General features: G+C 47.4%; 4 protein-coding genes across 4 annotated transcripts; all 4 read right to left on the bottom strand.

The window, feature by feature from the left end:
* Positions 1-3,861: 3,861 nt before the first annotated feature.
* Positions 3,862-7,326, bottom strand: LOC101773870 (probable leucine-rich repeat receptor-like protein kinase IMK3). The gene is made up of 2 exons (XM_004978516.3): positions 5,459-7,326; positions 3,862-4,826 (listed from the first exon to the last, which is right to left on the bottom strand). The coding sequence occupies exons 1-2, from the start codon at positions 7,185-7,187 to the stop codon at positions 4,183-4,185; spliced, it is 2,373 nt and encodes a 790-aa protein (XP_004978573.2). The 5' UTR covers positions 7,188-7,326; the 3' UTR covers positions 3,862-4,182.
* A 2,235-nt stretch (positions 7,327-9,561) lies between these two features.
* On the bottom strand, positions 9,562-10,239 carry LOC101774271 (PRA1 family protein B2). The gene has a single exon (XM_004978517.3). It carries the CDS (start codon positions 10,237-10,239, stop codon positions 9,562-9,564), a length of 678 nt encoding a protein of 225 aa, XP_004978574.1.
* An 887-nt stretch (positions 10,240-11,126) lies between these two features.
* On the bottom strand, positions 11,127-13,335 carry LOC101774678 (macrophage migration inhibitory factor homolog). The gene is made up of 3 exons (XM_004978519.2): positions 13,076-13,335; positions 11,735-11,935; positions 11,127-11,429 (listed from the first exon to the last, which is right to left on the bottom strand). Exons 1-3 carry the CDS (start codon positions 13,184-13,186, stop codon positions 11,394-11,396), a joined length of 348 nt encoding a protein of 115 aa, XP_004978576.1. The 5' UTR covers positions 13,187-13,335; the 3' UTR covers positions 11,127-11,393.
* A 191-nt stretch (positions 13,336-13,526) lies between these two features.
* Positions 13,527-25,563, bottom strand: LOC101775354. The gene is made up of 16 exons (XM_004978520.4): positions 24,980-25,563; positions 22,945-23,816; positions 22,373-22,866; positions 19,958-20,073; positions 19,220-19,442; positions 18,955-19,104; positions 18,709-18,869; positions 15,854-15,989; positions 15,577-15,673; positions 15,349-15,449; positions 14,984-15,147; positions 14,831-14,902; positions 14,624-14,740; positions 14,436-14,531; positions 14,190-14,311; positions 13,527-14,041 (listed from the first exon to the last, which is right to left on the bottom strand). Exons 1-16 carry the CDS (start codon positions 25,484-25,486, stop codon positions 13,990-13,992), a joined length of 3,480 nt encoding a protein of 1,159 aa, XP_004978577.2. The 5' UTR covers positions 25,487-25,563; the 3' UTR covers positions 13,527-13,989.
* Between the last annotated feature and the right edge of the window lie 414 nt (positions 25,564-25,977).

Raw genomic sequence — 25,977 nt, forward strand, 5'->3', positions numbered from 1 at the left:
AGTACAACAAGAAGCGTGCTGTGTGCTAACCACCACATACTGTTCATGGATTCAGTAGGCAGCAAGTACCCCATCTGTTCTAGCTTCAGACGGTTTCTTGCAATTCAAGGCAGTCTAAAGTCAAATGGAAAGAACAGCAAGAATCTTGAGGAGGAAGGAAGAAATGCAATTTGTCATAAAAGGAAGAGATTTGCTTGGTGGCAAAGAGCTCAAAGAAATATTTAATCCAAGGCTGGGATATAGCTCGCTGCTAATTTGGAGGCATCTAACAACTCTTGTGCTCCACTACTTGTCCTTCAAAAACTGAAAAGATGTTTCACATGCTGGTGTGCAAGCGTATCAGGCCCCATTGTTTCCTTCAACTTCCATCTATAAGTAAAAAAAGAAAAAGAAAAAGAAAAGTAGAACTGATTTCATGGCATGGGATGGTGCTTCTTAGATAAAGCTCAAGAACTGCGATACGATTTCTCATATTTTGAGGTCATGTTTAGTTACCCCAACTCCTAACTTTGACACTATGCAAAAAGAAGATTCCCCATCACATCAAACTTGCGGTACATGCATGGAGTACTAAATGTAGATGAAATTAAAAACTAATTACACAGTTTTATTGTACTTTGCGAGATGAATCTTTTGAGCCTAATTAGTCAATATTTGGACAATAATTTACAAATATAAACGAAACGCTACAGTGTACTACACAGTAATTTTGTATCTTCCAAATTGGCCAACTAAACAAGGCAGTTTTAGTACTGCTGGAATGACCAAGCTTAAATCTGGACTTTGTTGGCGATGGAATGAAGATTTGACTTGTGAGACAAATCTCCAAGAAACAAAGAATATGCCCACAGTCCCAGTGAAATAATGCTAGTGATTAGTTGAAACACCTGAAGCTTATTATAATGAGTCACATGTTTAGCAATAAGTAGAAAGCCAAAGAGTTGTGCAGTTTTTGCAACCAACAAGCAAAAGGTAACCTTTCTGAACCTTTTAAATTGGAAATAATTGAAGCAAAAGAATCCTTAAATAGCATCTGTACAGCAATAATTTGTACGGCATTGAAAGTTTGATGCAATGATATTGCCCCATTTCTTTGAACCTGTGATCGACTGGCAAGTCTTGATGACATCTTTTGTGCGGTCTATTGCATTGGAATGCCAGAATTGGTCCACAGCATTGCATATCTCCATGTGGTTTCGAATGACCAAAGCCTTTGTGCGTTTTAAGCTTGTGCTTTGTGAACAATTCTTATGTGCTTTGTGATCAGCCAGCTTAATAGCAGTTGGTGGAAATTTGAGTAGCTGCTGCTGCTAACATGAAGATAATAAACAACATGAAGAAATAACAGTTTAGGGTTAGGAAGAGATGATCAGCCAGCTTAATAGCTAGCAGGGGAGCACAAAGTAGCAAGCAATATTCGTGCATTATTTCATTTGCTCATATCTCATTGGTGAGAACAAAAGTCGTTTTATAGGTCGTTCGTTTTCTCTTCTTCAGGGAACAACCAAGCAACTACTTCTGAACCTCACATTGCAAGACAAAGAATGTAGGTAAGATGGTCGGCGCAGGTGATTGATTGTAGTGTACAAATGGCACGAGTCGACCTAGTTTGTTGATAGCACGAAATTGGTCACGCTGATAGCCTTGAGACTGAAAGCCATTCATCGGCAGTAACAGATTAAGGACATGTTTGGTTCCAGAAGCTAAACTTTAGCCCTATCACATCGGATGTTTGATACTAATTAGAGTATTAAATATAGGCTAATTATAAAACTAATTGCATAGATGGAGGCTAATTCGCGAGACGAATCTATTAAGCCTAATTAGTCCATGATTTGATAATGTGGTACTACAGTAACCATTTGCTAATGATGGATTAATTAGACTTAATAGATTCGTCTTGTGAATTACCCAGGGTTTCTGCAATTAGTTTTATAATAAGCTCATATTTAGTCCTCCTAATTAGTATCCGAATATTCGATATGACAAGGGCAAACTTTAGCTCCTAGTATCCAAACAGCCTCTAAGCTCAAATCTGAATATCTCACCAAACAGAAACAGCCTGCAGTGATAGATAGATAGATTCGGTTGGGTGGATAAGTTGTTTAAGTTGACCGGCGTACTTAGAATCCACAGCTTAGGGCAGCCACGACGAAGAGGAAAGACCTATATGATCCAGCTCACCATTGTACAAGAGGAAAGACCTATATGATCCAGCTCACAAGTAGTTCATATAGCAATCCACCTTATAGTTAGGTAAGCGCACCTGCAACACTTATAGAAAGTAAACTTTATATAACTTCTTCATGTCATCTATAGACAATGTTTATAGAGTAGTCATCCAACAGACTTAGGTGGTGTTTGGATACGAGGTGCTAAACTTTAACAGTGTCACATTGGATGTTTGGATGCTAATTAGGAGGACTAAACATGAGCTAATTATAAAACTAATTGCAGAACCCTGTGCTAATTCGCGAGACGAATCTATTAAGCCTAATTAATCCATCATTAGCAAATGGTTACTGTAGCACCACATTGTCAAATCATGGACTAATTAGGCTTAATAGATTCGTCTCGCGAATTATACTCCATCTATATGTGACAGGTGTTCCCAAACAAACACCCCCTTACTTACTGTAACATTTGTCCCTCAATTTAGTGGACCCCACGTGTCAGAAGTTTTTTTATTTCCTCCTCTCACTCTCTCCCCCTCTTCCTCGTCTCCCTCGTGCCGGCGAACAGGCGGCGGCGCCTCTCCTCCTGGCCGGCGGACTGGCGGCGGCGTCCCTCCTCCGCCCGCGGTGGCTCGGCCGACCGGCGGCGCAGCTCCTCCGCCTCCGCGGCGCCCCATGGCCGCGGCCCCTCCGTCTCCTCCGCTGCAGGTTCGCAGGCCGTGGCCTTGCCTCCGACGTCCGCGAGCTCCTCCGCGCGCCGGTGTGGCCAAGCTCGGGCGGATGCGCCGGCAGAGCCCCACGTGCGAGCCGCACGACCCCTGCCTCGCTCGCACCTGCGCCCTGCCGAGACCGAGCTAGCGTTCGATTGGAGGGAGGGGAGAGGTGAGGGGACCGAGCGACGCCCCGGAGCAGTGGCTGCCGATGGCCGCGCCCCTTCTCGCGCCCGGTGGCCGTGGTTCTCCCCCCGCTGGAGCCGGCGCACCTCCTCCCCGCGATGGAGCTCCGGCGGCAAAACATGCGCGCGGATCGTGTTTAGTCGAGGATTCGACCACGTGATGCTGCTACAGTAATGCTAATCGTGAATTAATTAAGTTTAATAGGTTCGTATCTCGATTAACCTTCGTCCGTACAATTGATTTTATAATTTCCTCCTAATCACGTCTAAATATTCGATAGGATAGGATTAAATTTTAATCCGTGGAACAAACACTCCTAAGCCCACCGATAAAATAATATAATCTCTCCTCTTCCGGGCTGGATAAAAATTTTTATAGCCCATCCAATCAGTTGTTTCTCAGTGACCGTTAGATTCTGAGAGGAGTTGTTGGTGTTGGCCCGTTGGGTCTTCATCTGATTGAACAAAAAATTGTTGAATAGTCTTGTCGTTTTGTTGGCAAGCATGTCTTGTAGTTAGAGGTGTTCGGCTGGACTTTAAATAAACCGCCGCCGGCTTTTTTTTTTTACTGTTTGAACAGTAAAAATAGAGAGAAGTAAAAAAAAAAACTAGCTGAACAGCGGCTACGGCTTATTTTGGCTCATTCGAATAGGCATCAGTTTGAACTCTGTACTACTGAAATCTGCTGGAACACATCCACTGTTGGACAGCAAGAACAAAGACAGTATGACAAATTCAGTAACTGTTCATCATCATGACCGCTAATTCACCACCATCCTCATGATGGACAAGGTAATCAAATAAATAAAATATGCATTATTATAGCAGTAGTATTTCTCCTCTTTCCCATCCTTGCTCCTAGGCTGCTACATACAGCCGCTGATTCTAGTGCGAGTGCAAATAATATTTGCCTATACAAACTGAAAATTACCTAGTAAACGCAAAAACTAAGGGGTGATCCGATATTCCGATCCCCCAGTGGTAGAAGTAGAAGTAATACTTCAGGATTAAACGAATCAAAGAATTCCTAGATATCTCTTTTCTAGCTAATAAACCATTGCTTTTCTTCTCGCGATTCTTGGCTGTTGCCGCGCGCTCGTGCTGCTGCTGCTGCTACTCATCGTCTCCTGCAGAAGCCACTGGCACATGCGCGCCGGCACCTTCCTCGCTCGGCCCGGCGCCGCCATCCGATCCAGGCCTGATCTGCTCGAGCTGCCGCAGCACCTCCCGGGCCTCGGGCCTTACCGACGGCGCCGGGTCCACGCAGTGCAGCGCCAGCTTCAGCGTGTCCATCAGCTCGTCGCCGACGGGCCCCGCGGCGGCGTCGCGCATCAGCTCCAGGTCGAATACCTCGCTGGTCCATTCTTCCTTCACGATGGACGCCACCCACTGCGGCAGGTCCATGCCGTTGGTGCTCTCCGCGGGGTTCTTGCCTGTCAGCAGCTCCAGGATGATCACGCCCAGGCTGTACACGTCCGTCTTCGCGTTCGCCTTCTTCAGCTTCGACAGCTCCGGCGCGCGGTACCCCAGGGCGCCCGCCGCCGCCAGCACGTTCGAGTTCGCCGCGGTCGTCATGAGACGGGACAGCCCGAAGTCGGAGATCTTGGGGTTGCATTGCTCGTCGAGGACGACGTTGCTGGCGGTCAGGTTGCCGTGCACGATGTTCATGTCGTCGTGGAGGTAGGCCAGGCCACGGGCTGTGCCCTTGGCGATTGTCATCCGTGTCGCCCAGTCCACCGTCGTATTCGGTGCGCGAGCTGCATCAATGCCATTCATCAGGAAACATCAAGTGTTAGTACACAAATTTCACTGTTTCAGCTTCAGAAGGTGTCAAAAGTTCACAAGCACACTAAGAAATGGAAGGAATATCTAGCTGTGAACAAATTTATCAAGAGTTTCATAAAAGGAAATTGCTCGTTATCACTGAATGTAACACGACACAGTTCGTTCTTAACAGTTAGCATTTCTGCACTGGCCATGAACAGAGAAACTATGAACTTTGATGTAAGATTTTTCAGATGTCAAGGGTATGAACGCACTGCAAACGCACTGCAATTCAAACTTTACCAATTCTCACTATCAGGTCTACCTGCTAACATAACAGACAGCTATATCAATTTTGGCAATGTCTGAATTTGTAGATGTTCAGAGAGTTCAGACTAGGCATTTTGCTGAAACAGAGCAATTAGCATACATAATAAGCTGGTATGGAAGAATTTAACTACATACATGCAGACTAAACAGAATGCCAGAATCCAGCAAATGATGATATATAATTGCTTAACATTAGCTGAAATAATTAGCTAAACCATGAGCTATGGTGATTCAGTCAGAAATTAGTAATGCTGAAGAGAACAAGAGAGAGCAGAGCAGGGATAAGAAGCCTGACCGTGCAAGAATGTTGAGAGGTTGCCCTTGGGCATGTAATCGAAGACGAGCAGCTTCTCCCCCTTGGGCCCCAGGTAGTAGGCCCTGAGCGCCAGCAGGTTGGGATGGCGGATCCTGCCGAGCAAGGCCGCCTCGGCCTCGAACTCCTTGTGGCCCTTGGTGATCTTCTCCCTGAGGCGCTTGACGGCAACCAGGCTGCCGTCCTCCAGCGTGGCCTTGTACACCGTGCCGTAGGTGCTCTTCCCCAAGATCTCCGCCGTGGCGCACAGCAGGTCGTCCGCCGTGAACGCCAGCGGCCCGTCGAAGTGCACGAGCTTGCCGCCCACGTCGCCGCCGGACTCGACCTCCGCCGCGCCGGACCCTGGCTTCTCGCTGCGCCCGGCCGCCGCGGCATCCTTGGGCGCCTGCTTCCCGCTCCTTGCTGCACTTGTGCTGGTGGAAGACGATCTCTTCCTTGTGAGGAAGCACAGCAGGAGGCAGCAGAGGAGCAGCAGGATGAGGACGCCGACGACGATCCCGGCGATGATGAGTACGAGCTCCTTGGTGCTGAACTTGCGGCGGCCGCGCGCCTCCTCGGCGGTTGAAGATGGCGCCGGGGACGGGGACGCCGGGCAGGGCGTGGAAGCAGAGTATCCGCAGAGCAGGATGTTCCCGATGAAGGCGGGCTCCCCGAACTTGTTGGCGAGGGACGCCGGCACCGCGCCGGAGAGGTTGTTGTAGGAGACGTTGAATGACTGGAGCGTGGCGGTGAGGTTGTCGAGGCTCGGCGGGATGTCGCCGCTGAGGTCGTTGCCGGAGAGGTCGAGCGCCTTGAGGTCGGCGAGGGAGCCGAGCTCGGCGGGGATGGTGCCGTTGAGGTTGTTGTTCCCGGCGAGGTCGAGCTGCTGCAGCTTGGTGAGCTTCGTGAGGGAATCGGGAATGGGCCCGTCGAGGGAGTTGTGCGCGAGGCTGAGGAAGACGAGCTGGTAGCTCCCGGTGATGGAGTCCTTGTTGAGGAGGAGCTTAGAAGGCGACTTGGTGGAGCCGGCGAAGGCGTCGGGGATGGGGCCGGAGAGGTTGTTGTAGGAGAGGTCGAGGAAGAGGAGCGAGGCGGAGGCGACGACCTCGGCGGGGATCTGATCGGAGAGCGCGTTGCGGCTGAGGTTGAGGCGGATGAGCTTGGTGGAGTTGGCGATGGCGGGCGGGACGGCGCCGGTGAGGCGGTTGTTGCTGGCATCGAAGGACTGGAGCGCGACGCATCCTCCGATGGACGCGGGGACGGCGCCGGAGAAGCGGTTGTTGAAGAGGTAGACGCCGCGGAGGTCGGGGAGGAATCCGAGCGAGGCCGGGATGGGGCCCGCGATGGCGTTGTCGTGGAGGCTGAGCCTTCGGAGGCGGGTGAGCTGGCCGAGGCCGCGCTGGGAGAGGGTGCCCCCGAGCCCCCGCCATGGGAGCGTGATGGCGACGACGCTGCCGAGGACGCACTTGATGCCGGCCCAGGCGCCGGAGCAGGCGGTGAGGCCGGAGTCGTTCCAGGAGCGGAGGATGCCGTAGGGGTCGGCGAGGTCGTGGCGGATGGCCTGCAGGCCCTGGTAGTCGGCCTGGGAGATGACGACGCCGTCGCCCGCGGGGTGGTGGCGGTGGTGGCCTTGAGCGGCGGCGGGCGGTGGAGTGAGCAGGAGGAGGAGCGCGGCGCAGCAGCAGCGGAGGAGGAAGGGGAGGCGCGTCGGCCTCCGCCGCGGCGGCAGCATTGTGGCTGTTGATTTGGATTGAGATCAAAACTGCAAGTGTTGGTTTGTTTGATGAGTGAGAGGAGGAGGAGGAAGAAGAGCAGTAGAGATTGCTGCCTCGCCTCCCTGCTGTGGGTGTGTTGATGAACGGTGGCGCAACGGCTAGTAGCAAGCAGAGTCAGAAAAGCAACAAGCCTGCACCTGCACGGTCTGAGGAAGCAGTCACGAGGGAGGAGTGGGCCAGGCGGTTTAATTATTTTTTTTTGTAACGGCTAGTCCATGTCCATCCATCCGACCCAGGACCAACCAGCAGGCCAGTCCAGTAACGCAATCCTCCCGGCGGCCTCTTGGACTGGCCCGGTAGGGGGGAGGTTGGTTGTTGTTTTTGCTTGGGTGGCGAATATCTCGGTCCGCAGGCCCACCTTCCTCTTTAATCGCCTTTTCTTTCTCGTCGACCAATACTCTCATCGCCAGCAGCCGGAAGACGAAGAAGATGGTGGCGGAAGCGGAACGAGACGACGACGAGAGGCCGGGTTGAGCAATGGGTCGGCTGGCTCGTTTCTGAAGCCCACAACGTACGTCTTTCTTGGGCTGGCTCGACCGATTTCAGTCAGGGGTCAGGCCCTAATTAATAGCCCAACACCTCTCAAGAAAAAATAAAAATTAATAGCCCAACAAAAACAGAAGTAGCGGAAGCGAGTCCAATGCGGACGGACCGACCGGCAAGCTTTTTAGGGATAGAAGAAGAAGATGGCGCCGTCAGTAGGAGAAGAAGATGGCGCCGAAACGGAAGCTCGAAGACGCTGCTGCTACAGATGATCCGCCGCCTTCCTCGTCAGCCATTGTCGTCAGAGCTCAGAAGATGGCGGCGGAGGTGGAACGGCAACACGCAGACGCTGCTGCTGCTGCAGATGATGAGAGGCAGTCATCCTCCTCCTTCCACCGCCACAAAGAGGACGTGCTGATGCTGAGCGTCTCAGATCAGATCCTGCACAAGAACCTCGACCACTACGGCCTTCTGCGGCAGCCGGGAAACCTGTACTGGAGCACCCCGCAGGGATGGATGCTCATCACGGAGTACCCACAAGAACAACCCGACACCTCATCCGCGGCGGCCTACCTACCTGTGGAGCCCTCACACGGGAGACAAGCAAGCTTCCAATGTTCCAATACTTTGATGTCCCTAGAATGAACCACCCCCACGGGACAAGCTCGATCTTTCTCATATACATGAGCTTCGTGTATAATTCAGGTGGTAACAATCTTATCGCCGTCAATGCATACAAGATGGATTTCTCAGCACAATCGTCGTCTTGGCGCAGGGTCAATGCATGACATTGGAGATGCTGTGATTTTCTTGGAAGATGGTTATTCAAACATGGCAGCCTCCTAGGCAGCAAACCAAATCCGATATACTTCATCAACAGATGACGCAACGATGATACTGGTTGCTTGTGCACTTTTGACTTGGGATTAAACATCCTGGAGAATGCCTGGGTCCCCAGAACAACAACTTGTTTCGCTGCTTCATACCTTTCTGGATTGTGCAACCTAGCACCTAGCAGCTATGCTATGCATGTGTGCCTGATCAATACAGACCGATTTACTAAGTTATGTGTAGCAAGGGGTTAGTTTTAAGCTAATAATAAGTATGGTGATGCATGGATTGCGATTGTTTTATGGAATACAAGCCATGCTTGGAATACAGCAAGCCTACTATGCATGGGTTTTCTTTTCCTTGTCAGAGATCGTACAACGAGATGCAGACAATCATCTCAGAATACTCAAGTCCTACATTACTTACTTGATGGTCTCACCATCTCTGTGCAGGTTTACCTTCAACTGAAAATATGATTCTCCCTCCCTGGTAGTAATACAGCTAGGCTATATGAATCCGACAAGGGCAGGCGAAAAGGGCTGTCAATGAGAGCATCGCATTTGTGAAGATGAGCAATACTGTAGTATATGGCATACAAGTTCATGTTATGTGTTTGGTCGATTCATTCCAATGGGATGATCTGATGAGTTTGGAATGCGGCAGCTGCTTCATCTACATGTGCAACGCAAAAACAAATGACACAGCATCTTCTGAATATGGCCATATATATATCATCAAGTCACTAGCATACAAATTGAGACATCTAATTGACTTTGCCATACACCAAAATTCAAAACAAAAACTAGGTTCCCGATTCTTGTTTGTGTATGTATATTCTTTAGTATCCATAATACTCTGATTTAGTATAGTGTACCATAGCAACAATAATCATCTCATAGATAGACAGTACAACGTATGGAGGATGAATGTTTCCTCAGCGGCTAGCAAAAGAAGATGAATGAATCACACGCAATTAGAGGCTAAGGCACATGACCTTTAACGGTGGGGGCGATCAGATCAGACGCGTCCTCCTCCTACTCCTCCTGTGGCGTTGGCGATGAAGGACAGCAGCGGGTTGCCGCTGCCGGCGGCCTGGTCGGGCTCGTCGAGGAAGAGGTCCTCCGGGACGCGGAACGCGCCGTGCGCGCAGACGACGGCGGCGCCGAGGGCGAGCGCGGAGAAGATGAGCGAGCCGACGGAGGTGAGGAAGACGACGAAGGCCGAGGATGCGATGAGGCCCCCGAGCACCTCCTTGTCGGAGAAGGTGCGCCCGAACGCGGCGAGCGGCGGCGCGTCGGCGGGGCGGAGGATGTACAGGAGGCACCAGGCGGCGAGCAGGGCGAGGAGGGCGGCGAGCGAGAAGGGGTGGGCGAGGAGGGCGGCGGCGAGGGAGAGCGCGACGACGGCGGCGTAGTTGACGCGGAAGTAGGCGAGATTCTTGCGGAGGCGGGAGGTGGCGTCGGAGAGGGAGTCCGGGCGGGAGAGCGCGGAGCGGTCGGCGAGCTCGGACCAGGGGCGGGCGCCGGAGAGCGCGCGCCTGGCGGAGTCGAGGAGGCGGGAGAGGAAAGCGCGCGCCGCGGCCGGGTTGGCGTCGGCGGCGACGTCGCGGAGAGACGCGGTGGGGATGGGGGTGGGGGTTGGTGTTGCCGCCGGGGCGACGGAGGTGGGGAGGAGCGGAGGGGAGGGCGCGGCCATGGTGCGTGGCCGGGTTTGGCGGATCTGGGCGAGGGAGGGTGAGGGACGAGGACGCACGCGGAGAGGGAGAGATGGAAGCCGAACAACCAATACAGAAGAAGAAGAAGGGAGCGAGGCCACCGACCGCACCGACACACGCAACAAAGAAATGGACTAGTCAACGCGTCGCCACGGTGCATGTCAAAAATTGCCGGCCAAGGATCGTGCAAATTCTATTTGTCAGTTATATTTGTGAGTTTGCATGGTTTTCAAAATGCACACAGTTGACTTGAAATTGTGAACGGTTTCTTTTGAAAAAGGAAATGCCGTATCATAAAGAGTTTGTTTGGATAGTAGTGGATTTAAGTGAAATAGAAGGGATTGGAGAGGAAATTAGTTCATTTTAGACTCAATCCTTTTCGTTCCACTTCAATACTTTTCTATCCAAACAAGCCCGGAGGGGTTGCTAACACAAGCAGCAAAGTGTTGCCGCAACTAAAAACAATTATTTGGTAGAGACGCAATGTGACGTGATGTACTAGAAGAAATTCAACAATAACAAAGAAACAAAAGGGTTGGGCAGCAGAGGAGCTATCCATTTCAGGTTAGGCAGCAAAACACAGGTAGGTCGAGCATCACTGCCCACCACCGCAACGCATCTTCTTCCATATCAATCAAGCACCATGTACTTGGTTCTGGAAGAAACTGGCAACACACCAGCGAAGTTCTCCCACCATCCATACTTGAGGTGCGAACCTCCCTCCCCTCCCATTATTCATTTATCCCTTGATTTTTCCTTTTTCTTTTAATCCGACTGTATACCGTACTAAGCAAGCAAATCACAACAGCAAAGAGTACCCTTTGCAAGTTCACTTACCAGCCATCATCCCCTATCAAACAGAACAAGATAGACACAATCATTTCAAGCTTACCATACCAAACCCAAAGGACCAACCAAGATAACCAAATTTGTGCAAGCCAACACAGCACAGCACGAATATGCTATGTTGCATTGAACAAGTCTGTGCCCCAGTCCCACATGACAGTTTTCACTTCAGTTCAGCACAAATTAACTAATATCTTACAACAGTGTCCTTATTAGGCCATTATGCAATGGACAAGACATTAGGGAACACGATTTTCCTTCACTGGAGCCACACCCATGGACCTCAAATCTAGAAGGTGGAGCCATTCCAACCAAAGTCTGAGCCCTGCATCATCACATGATACTCAGTTACTCACAATCAGCATGATGCTAAGATATCATCGGATAATAAAGAAACTAACACCATCTACATAAGCAAGCAGAAAGGGAACATATGCAAAACCAGGAAGATGGCATGAAACAACAGATGATTATTTACATGATCTATTCTTGATGCAAAGCATGCAAACATTGAGCATGTTCTTGTGCAGGATGAGCCTAACAAACAACAAAATTGAAATGAGAACTTGGTGATGGTTAAAAGGACCCATGAATCGTATGTCGAGTCAACAAGAAATAGTGCCTGCTTGCCTTTGAATCATGGAACTTGAGGTAAAAGCGGGACTTGGGAATGGACAGCTTTGATTCCAGAATAGAAGCAACGCCAGCACTCAGCTTCTTGTTGACACCAGGGTTCAGCCCTCCAATGGAAACCAGCTCACCATAAGCTGCAGGCTCCTGGGTGCCTCCAAATGCCATAGGCACTGAACCTTTGAGAACAACCATCACGTACTGGGAGAGGACAAGCACTCCAGTCAAATCCTCAAGATGATAGTACACAAGCGAAATGGCTTTGGTTAAATATATCAACCACAGAAAAACAATAAAAATCTAAATTTCATCAATTTAAGTATATCACCACAGGTCACCCACCAGAAATCCAAAGAGTGACAGTATGAGAATGATAAAGGAAAAGCACGCGCAGCAAAGCAGCTGCCTGACTAACACTAATATGAAGTGACCAATAAACAGGAACTTTCAAACTTCATCTATATCAACTGTTGGCTGCAGTATTTTAGGGATAACATACAGGAAAAGCAGCCCATGATCTCCAAATTTGCACTTGATATTGCTGAAGAATAGTAAAGTAGGGGTTGCTGGTTGCTAGAAATCTAGTCCAGAAAAAAAAAGTGAGCAGAGACTTTTGTCAGTTAGTTTGTTGTAAATACATCTGTTCTCACTTCTCTGCGGCTTGATATCATGTTTCTATTCAGTAGTCAGATCGGCAAGGTAGTGAAATTGATAGACGAATGGCTTGATATTTCTTTCACTGAGTGACCACAATGGTTATTATATCAATCCTAGATAGGCACTGGGGATACCGTCTCAGAGACAGACTATTGAGTTATCTGGTTCCCTTCGTCAATGCTGAATCTGTCAAAATTACAGGTTCAAATCATATATGAACTCGATTCTGGGAGACTGCAGTCATGTTCTGGGATTTTTTGGTTGTGTCATGTAAATATCATCAAAATTTTCGAGTGAGTGCAGTGAGAATCAACATCGGGGTGTCCATGATAAACCTAGAGAATACTCCCCCAAAATGAATAAAAGCCTAGAGGTCAAAATCCCCAATTGTAGTATTTATCAAAGGGGAATGTTGCGAGATTTTACTGATTCACACGAATTCTCTTTAAACTACCATCGGAAAACACGATTAATCGATTGATAGCCTACAGAAAGGTGACATACAGTGATGCACATCCTGCTCAAAACCCTAACAGGTTGCAGGAGCCAATTACAAAATGGAAGCATAATCTCCACCAACCAAATAGATGCAAGAGGAGAGACGTCCTACACAGGCAATGAATCGCGTGGGGGGAGAAAGAAGATGGGGGGAAAGGGAAAGGGAAAGGGAGAGGCGAGGCTTACGGCCTCTGGCTTGCCGATGATGTCGGCGACGACCTTGGAGGCTTCGGCGAGGATGGCGGAGGTGTCCACACCCTCCAGGTTGACGTTCGTCGACACGTTCAGGCACGGCATCCTCAGACCCTCGCTTCGTCTTCCTCTTCCTTCTCCTGCCTGCACCCTCCTCTGGCCACAGCCGCCTTCTCCGCCTCTGCTCTGCGCCTCTGCTGGTGCCGCTCCTCTATCCTGCTGCTGTCTCTGTCTCCGCCTCTCTGGAATGAGACTGACGGACCTGGCTGGGCTAAAATTGGGGAGTCTGGGCTCTCAAGTCTTTCCTGCACCATGGGCCTGGCCCAGTGGATTTCTAGTATCCTCTCTCTCTCAAAAAAAAAAAGAACACCCATCACCAATCCCTTGGCTGTAACTCAAAAAAAAAAATCATACCCTTGGCTGGAAGCCTGGAACTGGGTTCAACTTTAATCAAATCTTAGCAAATTTGCAATATCCGATGCTGCTGCACTTGCACAGCACAGTTATACAACTAGCAACTCAGATTATTCTATTTCAGACGATCGCCGAGTATGCCAAAAATGTTTACCAGATCCCTATCCCAAGAATGTTTTACAATTCATTTACATGCAGGATTTCCAGAAACGAAATTTACAGGAAGGGCGCCTTCTTCTATTGGAACACAGTTTTGTTGCACATGGTAAACACGTGAAAAGCTGTTAATGCCTCCACCAGGCATAACACGAGAGCCCAGCAAGCCAACACCAAATACATGTCTACTGTGTACATACTTCCACAGAGCTACATCAGCTACCTTGTTAAATGTTACAAAAGGTCTTCTATATGGCCTGCAGGCTGCAACCAGCTACAGTTCCCCCTTTTACTTGACAGTATGAGATCAACTGAATATACATGGTCATATCTGTGCTTTACTCACTCTCTGACCAGATTATTTCCCAAGGTCCACCTTTGCTCCCTAACCTGAAAATCAGAAAATCACCCACAAGTCATTCATGCTGCTACTGTTCCAGTAAGACGGCTATTTCCTTTTCCCCAAGTTTGAAACTTGGTTCCTTGAAAAAGAAAGTCCTAATCGAGAGATTTCTACAAATGAATCATCCGTTACTACCTCCAGAAACCAGCAATTGCTCTCAAACTCATAAATAGAGTAAGACCAGCCCAGATGCCACCAAGACCAAAGTTAGGAGCAGCAATAAGTACGAATACTGATGAGACAGCCCCCGCAAAAAACTGAAACAACCAAGAGTCTATATGGTTAGCATGGCAAAGATGTGCTAAGTGATAACTAATGACATGATAATGTGGTAGTATTAGATATAAAATAATGAGATTGAGTAGGAGTATAAATCAGGACCGTGGAGTATGCAGCATAGGCAAAGTCAGAAACACCATAGTAGAGCCCATCGGCCACAAATGCAATAGCATTTACCGGCTGAGAAATAGTGACAAACTGCAACAATCCAACATTCACAACATTAACAAAAGAATCAATGTGCACACCACTTGAGAAACTAAGCATCAATGTCTCAAAATTATCAGTACCCAAACTCCAGATTGGGCAACGTCCAAAACTGCAGGATCATCTGTAAACAGCAAGGACAAAGATCCAAACCCAACAAATAAGGTAGCAGCAAGCACAACACCAGTCACACCTCCAACCTACACCAAACAAGGAACATTATCAGCTCCTTAAGGAAAAGAAGAAACTTGGTGTCATTTCTGAACTTTCACAAGAAATGACTTCTTAACCTGCAGGATTCTGTATACAACCATGCGGGCTTGCTTGTAGTTCCCTCTCGCATATTCGCTAGCAAGTAGAGCCTGCGCAAATTAGGGATACCTCACAAGCAAATACATAGATAAGAGATTTGATGAAAGATCCACTACAGTAATTCCACACACCTGACCAGCAAGGGCTAGAGCATCATTCAGCAGAGAAATTGTTAACCACACTTGCAAGCATATCTCATAGCCAGCCATTGGAACAGGCCCTTCCCTTGCAGCCAGGGATGTAGATAGTGTCAGTGTCAGGAGTACTGCAATTGTTCTACCAATTAGCAATCCACCTGCAAAATGTTGAAGTTCAAGTGGTTGTCATAAAGGTCTCTTGCACTAAGATGTAACACAGGTTGCTAAATGCAACAAGTATCAAACAGAAATGAATCATGGATAGTTTTCTGTCTGTTTGAACTAGTGCTTGCTTACAATAAAGCAAAATCATGACATGTAACATCCTTTGGATATGAGCATGAGGGATATTGACCAACCAGATTTCAGGTAACGAATTACTCCATCTCCAATGATATTCCATGAAAACAGGTCTACTTCGTTATTCAGCTTCCAAAGGAGGATGAATGCAGTCAAATACCTGAATACATGTAGAGTTGTAGACAATTGGTCCAAATAGTTCACGGGCTTATAATTATATTAGTATAGATGATAATAATAGTAAGCGAAACTTTATTGCTAAAAGTATCATGATGGCACCAACATACTCAGAGGACACTGTCGCCAAGGCAGCGCCGCTTACTCCTAGACCAAGTGGGAAAATAAGTACAGCATCCAGTATTGCATTTAATAGGTTGCCAGCACCTGTATGCATCATGACATTAGTTCCTTGCTTAAGCATTTTAAACATAGAGCATCTTAATTAAGAAAAAAAGGCTGTCACAACAAAAATCACCTATTTAAATGCCAAGGTCCTAGAAATTCCATATGGACAAAAAATTTACGTGTTACATAATTTGTCAAAGTGAGCTGGCATACACGTACCCACAGCATACAATGGTGTCTTTGTATCCAGGAATCCACGAAATGCACCCTGAGCTGCAAGTGCCACTATAATTGGTGGAGCACCATATGCCCTCAACGTAAGAAATTGTTCTGCTGGTGCTCGCATTGGTGAATCCTGTGTAGACAGTAAACAAAAGAACTTAATTTCAACAACAGTGTTTTAACAGCAAACTGCATTGCAACAGCAAGAAAAAAGGAGGGCTTGGGATAAAAGACAGAGAAAAAATGAACATAAGTCTGATGTGTAAATGGTGGTGGAAGCTGGATACTGAAACAGGAATCTGGCAAGACATTGTGAAGGCCAAATATTTAAGTAAATGTGCAATAGGCAATGTACAGCACAGGCTGGGGGATTCTCCTGCCTGGTCAGATCTTATGAAAATCAAAAAAATCTACTTGAGGGGGAGGGAGATTATGGTTAGGAATGGGAAAAACTCTCTTCTTTGGACTGATCCCTGGTTAGAAGGTAAACCCTTATGTGCCCAATATCCAATACATTATGAATTGTGTGAGGACAAAAACATAACTGTGAGAGATTTTTGGGATAAGAATGGAGTGATCAGCTTTAGAAGATGGTTGCCTGATTACTTACATGAACAATAGCTTGGGGTAAGTCAAAAAATTATGAGCATTGGGAGTTCAGAAGATGAGAATGCTGTTAAATGGAAACGGGGGCAAAAAGGTAAATACACTGTTAAGATAATGTATGATCATCCGTCCAGAGGTGAGGCAGGAGATGCCTTTGCTAGAATCTGGAAGGCCAAATTACCATATAAGATAAAAATCTTCCTGTGGCTCACAGAGAATGGGGCCATTTTAACCAAAGACAACATGTTGAAAAGAAAATGGGTTGGAGACCCAACCTGTCAATTCTGTGGGGGGGGGGGGGGGGGGGGGGGGGGGGGGGAGGATGAAAAACATAACACATTTGCTATTCCAATGCCCTGTAGCTAGGTGTGTTTGGGGTATAGTGGCTCAGTGCCTTGGCGCACATGACATCCCATCAAATTTGGCTCAATATTGGAGGTGGATTAAAAGATGCCTGCCCGGTGGGGAGGGAGTTTATGCTTTTGGCCTGGCTGCCATTTGCTGGGCAATCTGGAAGGCCAGGAACAAAGCTTGTTTCGGACGTAAACTCATAAAACACCCTGCTGAAATCATTACACATGCTTGTGCTTTGATGAAATCCTGGACAGGTTTGTACAAGACCGATTTCCAGCGAAGATGATAGAAGGTGTGGGAGTGCTTTTGGCTACAGCTTGCAAGATGATGGCCAAACAAGGAGGCACGCCGACGCTGCTGCTGCCTGCTCCGGAGGATCCTGGGCAGGGCGATGATACGGACCAGGAAGTCTGAAGGAAGAGGAGGAAGGGAGGTCGCCAGAGGCGAGATGCCTGTGTCCTTTTGCTTAGACATAGGTTGAGTTCAGTTGCGTCCTGCCGGCAAAACTTTGTTCCGCAATCGTTCTGTTCAAACTAAGTTGTTTCTATTTCGTCGAGGTTTAGCCTTGCTTGAATCAGGTCAGGTGTATTGGGTCGTCGCTATCTCTTCTCCCCCCGTGTCTTCTTCTGTAAGAACTCTGGAATTTCCGTTGCTTCTGGTAATGGGAATGGGGGATGCCTCGATTCGAAAAAAAAACAGAAAACTGCATTGGGAATTAGTCAAAGCAGCTACCATCAAGTATAACTTAAAAGCAGTTGCAACCACTACGGAACCTTAAGGTCAAAAAAATTGAAGTAAATAGACCACACAAAAGCTGGTTCCATAGACTAAATTCAAGAGCCTTACCCACCACAGATGAGAAAACGGTAAATAGGTTTGCGATGCTGTTTTTTCCTTTAGGAATTTTTCACTGCCAAAAGTATGTGAGATATGATAGGAACATGTCTGTGCTCAACTATCCCATAAGATTCATACAATGAAGTGATCAAGTTTAGGACACCATACCATATGTCCTAGTGGCATAATTCGCTTCACATTGTAAAATATCCATTGTTTCCAGGATGACGAAAAGGAAATTTTCTTAGTGCCACAACTACCAGCAAGCATGCGAACAGAAGGCCCAAAAAAGCACTTTCAGGGATTCAGGTATAAATTAGGAAGGAAAAAGTCCATTTTACTCCCCTCACCTATCCACTTTGTCCACTTAACCCCTTGAATAAAATTTAGGCTCACCTTACTCCCCTAAACTATTTCATTTGGTCCAATCTACCCCCTAATCTGATTTCTCTTTTTTATTTCTCCATGTATGAGTTGAATTTTGAGTTCAAATTTTGTGAGCAGATGTAAAACATGATGCCTTATGTAAAAAAATTATACTAAGAATTTTTCATAGTTATTTTCATATGTTAGGAATATTTAATACGAAATTGATCTTAGATATACAAAATTGTAAAAAAGTAATCATGAAAATTTTCTAAAGTATTTTTCTAACATAGAGCATCAAGCTATAAGTCAAGTGACAAAATCTGAAATTAAAACTCAACTTGTACGCGAAGAAACAAAAAAGAGAAATCTAATTAGGGTGTAGATTGAACCAAATGAAATAGTTCGGGGGAGTAAAGTGAACTTAAATTTTGTTTAGGGGGTTAAGCGGACAAAGTAAATAGGTGAGGGGAGTAAAATGGACTTTGTCCAATTAGGAATAATGACTTCAAAATGAAGCATCAAAAGTGGCACCAAAATAACATACTCTGGAGTTGCATAGACATTAGATTATTCAGACCAAGAGAAGACACACAAAACACCCTAAAGAACACCAGAGCTGAAATCAAGTTACAGAGAAGAAATAGATCCTAGAAATGTGAGTATGCGAATAAATTAGTCTTACGTACGACGGGTATACCAATGATGTTCATCAGTGTCCCAGATCCAACAATCAGTGCCACCATCTCCAACAATCCAATGCCAGCAGCTAGAGCCAAGGATGTCGAAACCGCCGGAAGAACCTTCTTTTGTTGGCTTGCCTTCTTTTGTGGCGTCAAAAATTCATCTCCTAGGCGAGAACTAAAAACTAATCAGCATAATGCGAACGACAGAGATGTTTTTTAGACAGCAAAAAGAACTCTTGTTTTGCTTACTTTGTCCTGTGATACTAGAACTATTGGCATCGACAGCCTGCTGCTCAGCAACAAAAGATGTGGTGACATTAAGCAATGGCACATTGAAAAGCTTGGATACCAGATTGAATACGGAAGCAGATGCACCAACAGCCGCAAGTTCAGCCGAGCCTGACAACAGACATGCACATCGAGTGATTGATCCCCTCAAAGCAGTTGTAAAATCTCATGTATTCTATACTGAACTTGTACAGCCTATATATATCCTGTAAACGTTACGACTTACCAATATGGCCCACGAAGGCGGTGTCGACGAGCGCCGTGATTGGGTCGGCGGCGAGCGCGAGCACGGCGGGCACGGCGATGCTGATGATGTCCGCCGCAACCCCGTCAAGCCTGAGCCACCCCAGCGCCCCACGCAGCGAGCCGGCCTCCGCCTCTTCGTCATCCTCCCTCTGAGTCTCCGGGCCCCTTGGTGCCTCCTCCTCGACGACGTCCGTGACGACCGGCTTCCCTTTACGGCTGCATCGCGGGGGTCTCCACCAAGGAGTTGTGCGGCGGGGGCGGGGGCGGTGGCGGCGGTGGCAGCAGGGCAAGGAGACGCGATTGATCCCTGGACTCGGGACTCGTATAAGTGCGGCGGCTGCCGGCCTCGTGGCCGTCGGCGAGGTCGCCGCCATGGGCGCGCGAGCGAGTGGTCACTGTGGGGCGGCAGCGGAGACGCCAGAGAGAGGAGGCCTCTCGCCTCGGGCAGTGATTGGATTGAATGCGAAGCGGGCCTGCTTTTTAAGCTGGGTGGGCCGGGCCCACATTTTGTTGGAACGGGGGGAAAGCGGCGCATCCATTATTGGGCTTCAACGGCCACGATTCGACTGCCTCCTCCTCTTCGTCGCGTCGACCTCAAAAGCGCCGCCGCCGCCGCCGCCGCCGCCTCGCCTCGCCGTCACCTCAGCTCGCTCCGGCCACCCCTCCCCTCGAGGATTCACTGGGGGCGGATCATACCATGAGGTTCGCGGGCTGGTACCTGAAGATCGCGGCGGTCGGGGCCTCCATAGGCGCCGCCATGGAGCTCTTCATGATCCAAACCGGCTTCTGTACGCCTGTCGCTCCCCTCATTTCCCCTCTGCTCAGCATCCAACCCTTCCCTCTTGTAGTTTCTTTGAAGTTTTTAATTCATTATAAGATTATCAGACTTTCATGGATGAATTATCTACAGTCCAGTCCCCAATTTTGGCTGTTGGTACCTTTTAGGCAGATTGAAAAACTTCCAAGTGCAGCTTTGCTACCGTCCTATATCCTACTGGCATTTTAATTTTTCTGTCATCCAAATTCAGACTAACAGATGGCTTACCACGAAAACAGATGGCTTACCACGAAACCAACGGGCTTGTTTAAATCACTGGGAAGTTGCCAAGGTTCCCAAAATGACCACAAATAACAAATAGCTATCTAAACTGGACGGTTCAGTGCATCCTCCTACCGACAACAAACTAAACTTTGGATATTTTGGTGGCCACATAACTGGTTCAGAAAGTTCATTTGGTTTCTCTGTTGTTCACTGCTACATAGGAATGCCTCTAATATTCCCCTTTTTTTTTCTGCTTGGTTATATGCTACAGATGAGAAGGTAACTGTCTTGGAGTCAGAAAAACGAGCTTGGGAAAGCAGTCCAGAGGCCCAAGCTATGAGAGAAGCCCTGAATCCGTGGCGCAAGCATGATGAACAACAGAAGAAATAGTCATGAGGTTATGTGTCCTGTCAAGTGTTTGCATCCTCCATCTGTAGACCCCTTGAATAAGGTAAAATGCGTGTAAATTTTTTGCATTTGGTGAACAATTTGTCCTAGATCTCTGAAATTTCTGGATGCCTGGATATGGTACCTTCCAGCAAAGTTTAAAGTGCTGTAGGCAGCTACGATAAACTTTTTCCAAGGGAGCAAAAAAATTTTGAGGGAACAACTGAGCTAAACTGTACGTTCAGACTGGATTTCACTTGTTATATTTTGTTTTAACAGTGTATCAGTGAAGTTATAGGTTTAGAAAAGGGTGAAAGTTTGTCTGTTTCTTTGTATGATAATTGAATGCTCTGTGAATTGCTCACTGAAGTATATTTCCTTTTACTTACTGTCGCTGGAATAGTCCATCTAGACCATTCTTGCAAAATTTAAAGACTTTGCATCTGATTTTGTGTATTTGAAGAATTCATCAGACCCCTTGTTTGCTATATAAGTAGCACCTTGACAAAGATTGAAACAGAAGTTATTTGGTTATCATTTTTTGCAGAAAGCTAGCATGCTAGTCAGATTCAATCTCCAGAGTCCTGCATACTTTTAAGTCACCATGTTTTAATGAGAACAGTAAATATGTAGGATTTGCACACAGCTCCATTTGACTGTCCAGACTGATTTCATGCTGTCTTGGCCAACTTTCTAATATGAATGCCTGTAAATTGAATGCTGGTTCTGTACTCCACAAATCAGATTAAGCTGTTAATTTCCGATCATGTTGGTACCTTTCAAGTATTTGTTCTGTCAAGTGTTTGCATTCACATCCTCCAGTTGCAACCCCTTGAATGAAGTAATATTAACGTGATTTTTAGCATTGGTGAATAATCTTGCCTACTTCTCTGAAATTTTTGGATGGTAGCTTCTAGGAATGTTTAAAGGTTTATGGGCAAATAATAGCTAAATATAGGTTCAAAAAGGCAACAGAGGTTCATTTCTTTGCACGATAATTGAATGCTCCATGGGTTGCTTACTGAAGTTAGTTCTTTTAAGATTACAGCTCACTGGAGTGATCCATTTAGGCCATCCTTCCAAAATTTAATAACTTCGTGTCACTTTCTGCTATTTAGAGAACTCATTGTCCTCCTTATTTAACGTAAACAGTTTCACCCTGACAAAGATTGAAAGATAAGTTGTTTGATCTAAATTCTAGTTTGTGATGAGTCGTTAAGTAGATTATATGTATTAACGATGTATGATAAATGTTAATAGATTCACCATGAGAAGTACTTTTCAAATATTCAATTACTTTGCTTTGAAATGTCATATTTCCATTGGCCAAAGTTTCACCTTGTAGATCATGTAGATGTTCTAAACGGCATGTGTTTTGCATCGAAGGGAATGCATAACAACACTAGATATGGAGGATTTTGCTCATATCTCAATTCAACCAGCAACAAACATTCCAAACTGATTTCATGCAGCCTTTAGGCTGACTTGTTAGTATTAATGCCCAGTAAATGGAATACCAGTTCTGTACTTTACATGCCAGCTACTAAGCTGATAATTTCCTATCCCCTTGATATCTCCTGTGATGGTATTCATTTCATGTATCTATATCTAAACCCATCTCAGCTAAAACTAAACCAAAATTTTGTACAAGCTAACAGTGATTTCAAAGAAGCAAGGGACCGATCAAGGAGTTTCTCTGTTAACTGGAAACTTGGTGAAGGTGTTCACAACTTGATCGACTAGCAGTGCTGGCATAAACTGGTTTTGTTCTTATGAATAGAACTATGCTTGATGCTAACCCCAGCAATGTGATGCAACCCCACACGAAGAAGGTGGTTGAGTAGCATTTCACCCCCATGCAAACAATCATGGTATCAATCATGCCAGTGTGGTTATCCATTACTCTCATCCTTTGGCCATTTGCATCGTATACCAGGGCAGCAATCTGGCCATAGAGGAGTGAGCCCAGCGGGATATTGGTGATTAGGATGTTGTGATTCACACCAATGCTATTTGGTCCAAAGAGCTCGGAGGTCACCGACACTGCTGCAGCGAAGATGAACCCTGAGCTTAGGCCAATTAGTGCTGTTCCTACTGCCAGAGTGCTTCCATCCTGTTGTTTCCGCATAAGGAAAAAGGCCATTGGCATGGGCACCAACGCGGCAGCAAGCCACCCTGTCCGAGCAAGTGACACCTTCCTGTATACAGATTGTATATATATTTAGTTATTAGGAAGCCATGTGATGATAATTGATATACTAGAGCAAGACAGATACCTGTGAAGGAAGTCGGGGAGCGCAGAGAGAAGACGACCAAAGAAGGAGAAGGATGAGTAGACAGCAAGTAGCATGGTGAGCTGTGACTGCTGGTGCAATGACTGCGCAATCTGGCCCAAGTTGTTGCTGTATACCAGGCCAACAGTGGCTCCACAGAAGTAGGCTGTGTAGTAGAGCCAGAAGTCCACACACCCAATGAGCCTCTTTGCACTATGTTCTTCACCGAGTACCACCAGGCGGCCCTTATCCAGTATTGTTCCGCAACTACTGCCCTGCAACTGCTGCTCCATTGCTTTTTCCATGACGGCATTGGATTCATTCTGAAGATGGTTACCGACTAGGAGGGGCTTATGTGGGTCATCATTGTGAGATGCAGAGTCAATGCTGTGCGTATCCACATATGAGCAACTGGAGCAGGCAGGGATGATGAGAGGAAGGGCAAGGAGGACCATGGCGCCTGTGAGGATGACCCACGCAGCAGCGGATCTGGTTGTGTTTAAAGATCCAAAAACCACGAGATATATGCCGGTGATGAATGCAAGGATGTAGAGGCCGAGGAAGACGCGCCTATCATACCTGGGCACGCTTTGGAGGTGGTTGTCGTGTGTGTGGCAGAGGAGTATCGCCGGGAGCGCAAGAATAGAGGCGGCAAGAGGGAGGATGGCATTGAGGAGGAGGTAGACAGATGGGGAGGTGGGGGAGAAGGCATTTGCAAAGAGGGTGTAGAAGGCGGCGCTGAGCCCATTGAAGCTTATTGAGAGGGAGAGGGCCAGGGGCCGGTTGCTTGCAGAGAAGCTGCGTATGCAGAGAACAAAGCAGACTGTGTTGAACCAGCAGATGCTGCACCCTGCTACCAAGCAGACCAAGAACACCTGCAGTGCAACATATGAATCAGAATTTTGTAGGTTAATTAAATTCCAGGGTGACGCAGCTTCAGTTGGTATACAGCTTCTGGTGATTAGACTTGTCAGGCGGTGGCTGAGAACCTACCTACCTGTCCACCTATCAGTCAACAAGATTCATACCAGAAAGGTTTGGGGTGTGTGGCATATGGTTTTGAGTCTTTAGGAGGTTGGTTATGAAGCAGGAGAGGTGTGTGTAGTCAGAGCATGGTTTGGACGCAGCGCGACTGTTAGCTAGGTGGAAAGCAAATAATTGGAAGGAGATGGCGTGCATATTGACATGTGTCTGCTGCCCCTGCCTGTGGGACTGACACTGAAATGCATTGGTTGCTTGGTTGATGATGACCGATGTAACATTTTTCTTAGAATTAATGATGATGTAAACTTGAAGCACTGATGCTGGATAGGAGTACTATACTAAAAAAGTCGATGATCGAGGTGAGAGGTGGATTAAAATTACTTTAGGTGGGTGCGTCGAGGTGCAGGTGTGCCTGAACATATGAATGAGATAAACAAACATGCACGTACAGGTGGTGCATGCACGTACAGTTGATGAACTCACAGGCTGACATATAGTATTATATACGAGTAATTCTTTCTAGTGAAGAATTGAAGGTGATCATTAGAGATGGAAAGTTATGGTAATTGGTTGAAAATTACTGAACTAGTCAGTGGCTTGGCTGTTCCAAGAAAACAACCAAAGGACATGTAGCTTGCCTAAAATTTTATTTTAGGAAGGAGGAGCTGAGCCGGTGGAGCAGGCCGAATGCTTGTCTGGTCGGTGGAGAGCCACACGTACCAAGTATCTCGCTCCCTCGCTGTCAGCTTCCTCCATCCATCCAGCCCTATCCCATCCGTTGAGCATCTATCTCAATGGGCTACTAGCTACTACATGCTGCCAGTGAGCCTATGGATCGGTCGATGTCCCTTTGCTATCACCAGTCGCCATCTATGCCCATTGCTATCTCTTTTTTTCCCTCCCTGTTGTGTGCAATTTTCCCCGAGTAGGATGGATCGATGAGGATTGGCCACGGCTCACGCATGAACAGTATGCGGACACGCCTCTCCTACCTCAATTATCAAGATTGAATAATTTGGAGTAATGGATGATGAGACATGCATCTAGTGCATACCAGAGGGTAGCGGACGGCGAGGGAGGACGGGTTGAGGAAGACGAGGCAGCAGTACTGCACGGCGTAGGCGGCGAGCCCCAGCGCGGCGGAGACGAGCAGCACGCCGTGGAGCGGCATGTACAGCAGCGCAAGGCCCGACGACCACCCCAGGGCCTTGCCCAGGTCGGAGGCCGTCGCGAGGTAGTTGAGCGCCCCCTGCGAGATGCCCAGCGACGACTTGAGCGCCGACGAGTAGGCCGAGAAGTCCAAGTTGGTCCCCGTCACCGCCTGGATCCACACCGTCGCCACCAGCACCGCCCACCGACGCCACGCCTCCTCATCGCCGTCCCCATCGCCGCCGCCGCCGCCGCTCCGACGATCCACCTCCCCTCCTCTTGGCAACGGCATGCCAGCCTGCCTCCTTGTGATCGTGGGTCTTGTATGTTGGTGGCAAGGGGGCCGCGCGCGGTGGGGGATCCCCCTCTGTTTCTTCCTCCCAATGCAATGCAACCTGTAACTACCACCCATCCATCCTTGGCATGGCAACCTGCTGCTTCCCCTGCCTATATATAAGGGGGTGTTTGGGAACACCGTGCTAAACTTTATCACCTGTCACATCGGATGTTTGGATACTAATTAGGAGTATTAAATATAGTCTAATTACAAAACTAATTGCACAGATGGAGTAATTGCACAGATGGAGTCTAATTCGCGAGACGAATCTATTAAACCTAATTAGTCCATGATTTGATAATGTGGTGCTACAGTAACCATTTGCTAATGATGGATTAATTAGCCTTAATAGATTCATCTCGCGGATTAGACTCCATCTGTGCAATTAGTTTTGTAATTAGCTCATGTTTAGTCCTTCTAATTAGCATCCGAATATGCGATGTGACCCTACTAAAGTTTAGCACCTCGTATCCAAACACCCCCTAATACACACGCCCAGCTCATTTACCCAATTATTTATTATATTACAATTCATTTATTGATAAAAAATAGTAAAATTTGAAGAC

The sequence above is a fragment of the Setaria italica genome, chromosome VIII, assembly GCF_000263155.2.
Source record: "Setaria italica strain Yugu1 chromosome VIII, Setaria_italica_v2.0, whole genome shotgun sequence".
NCBI lineage: Eukaryota > Viridiplantae > Streptophyta > Magnoliopsida > Poales > Poaceae > Setaria > Setaria italica.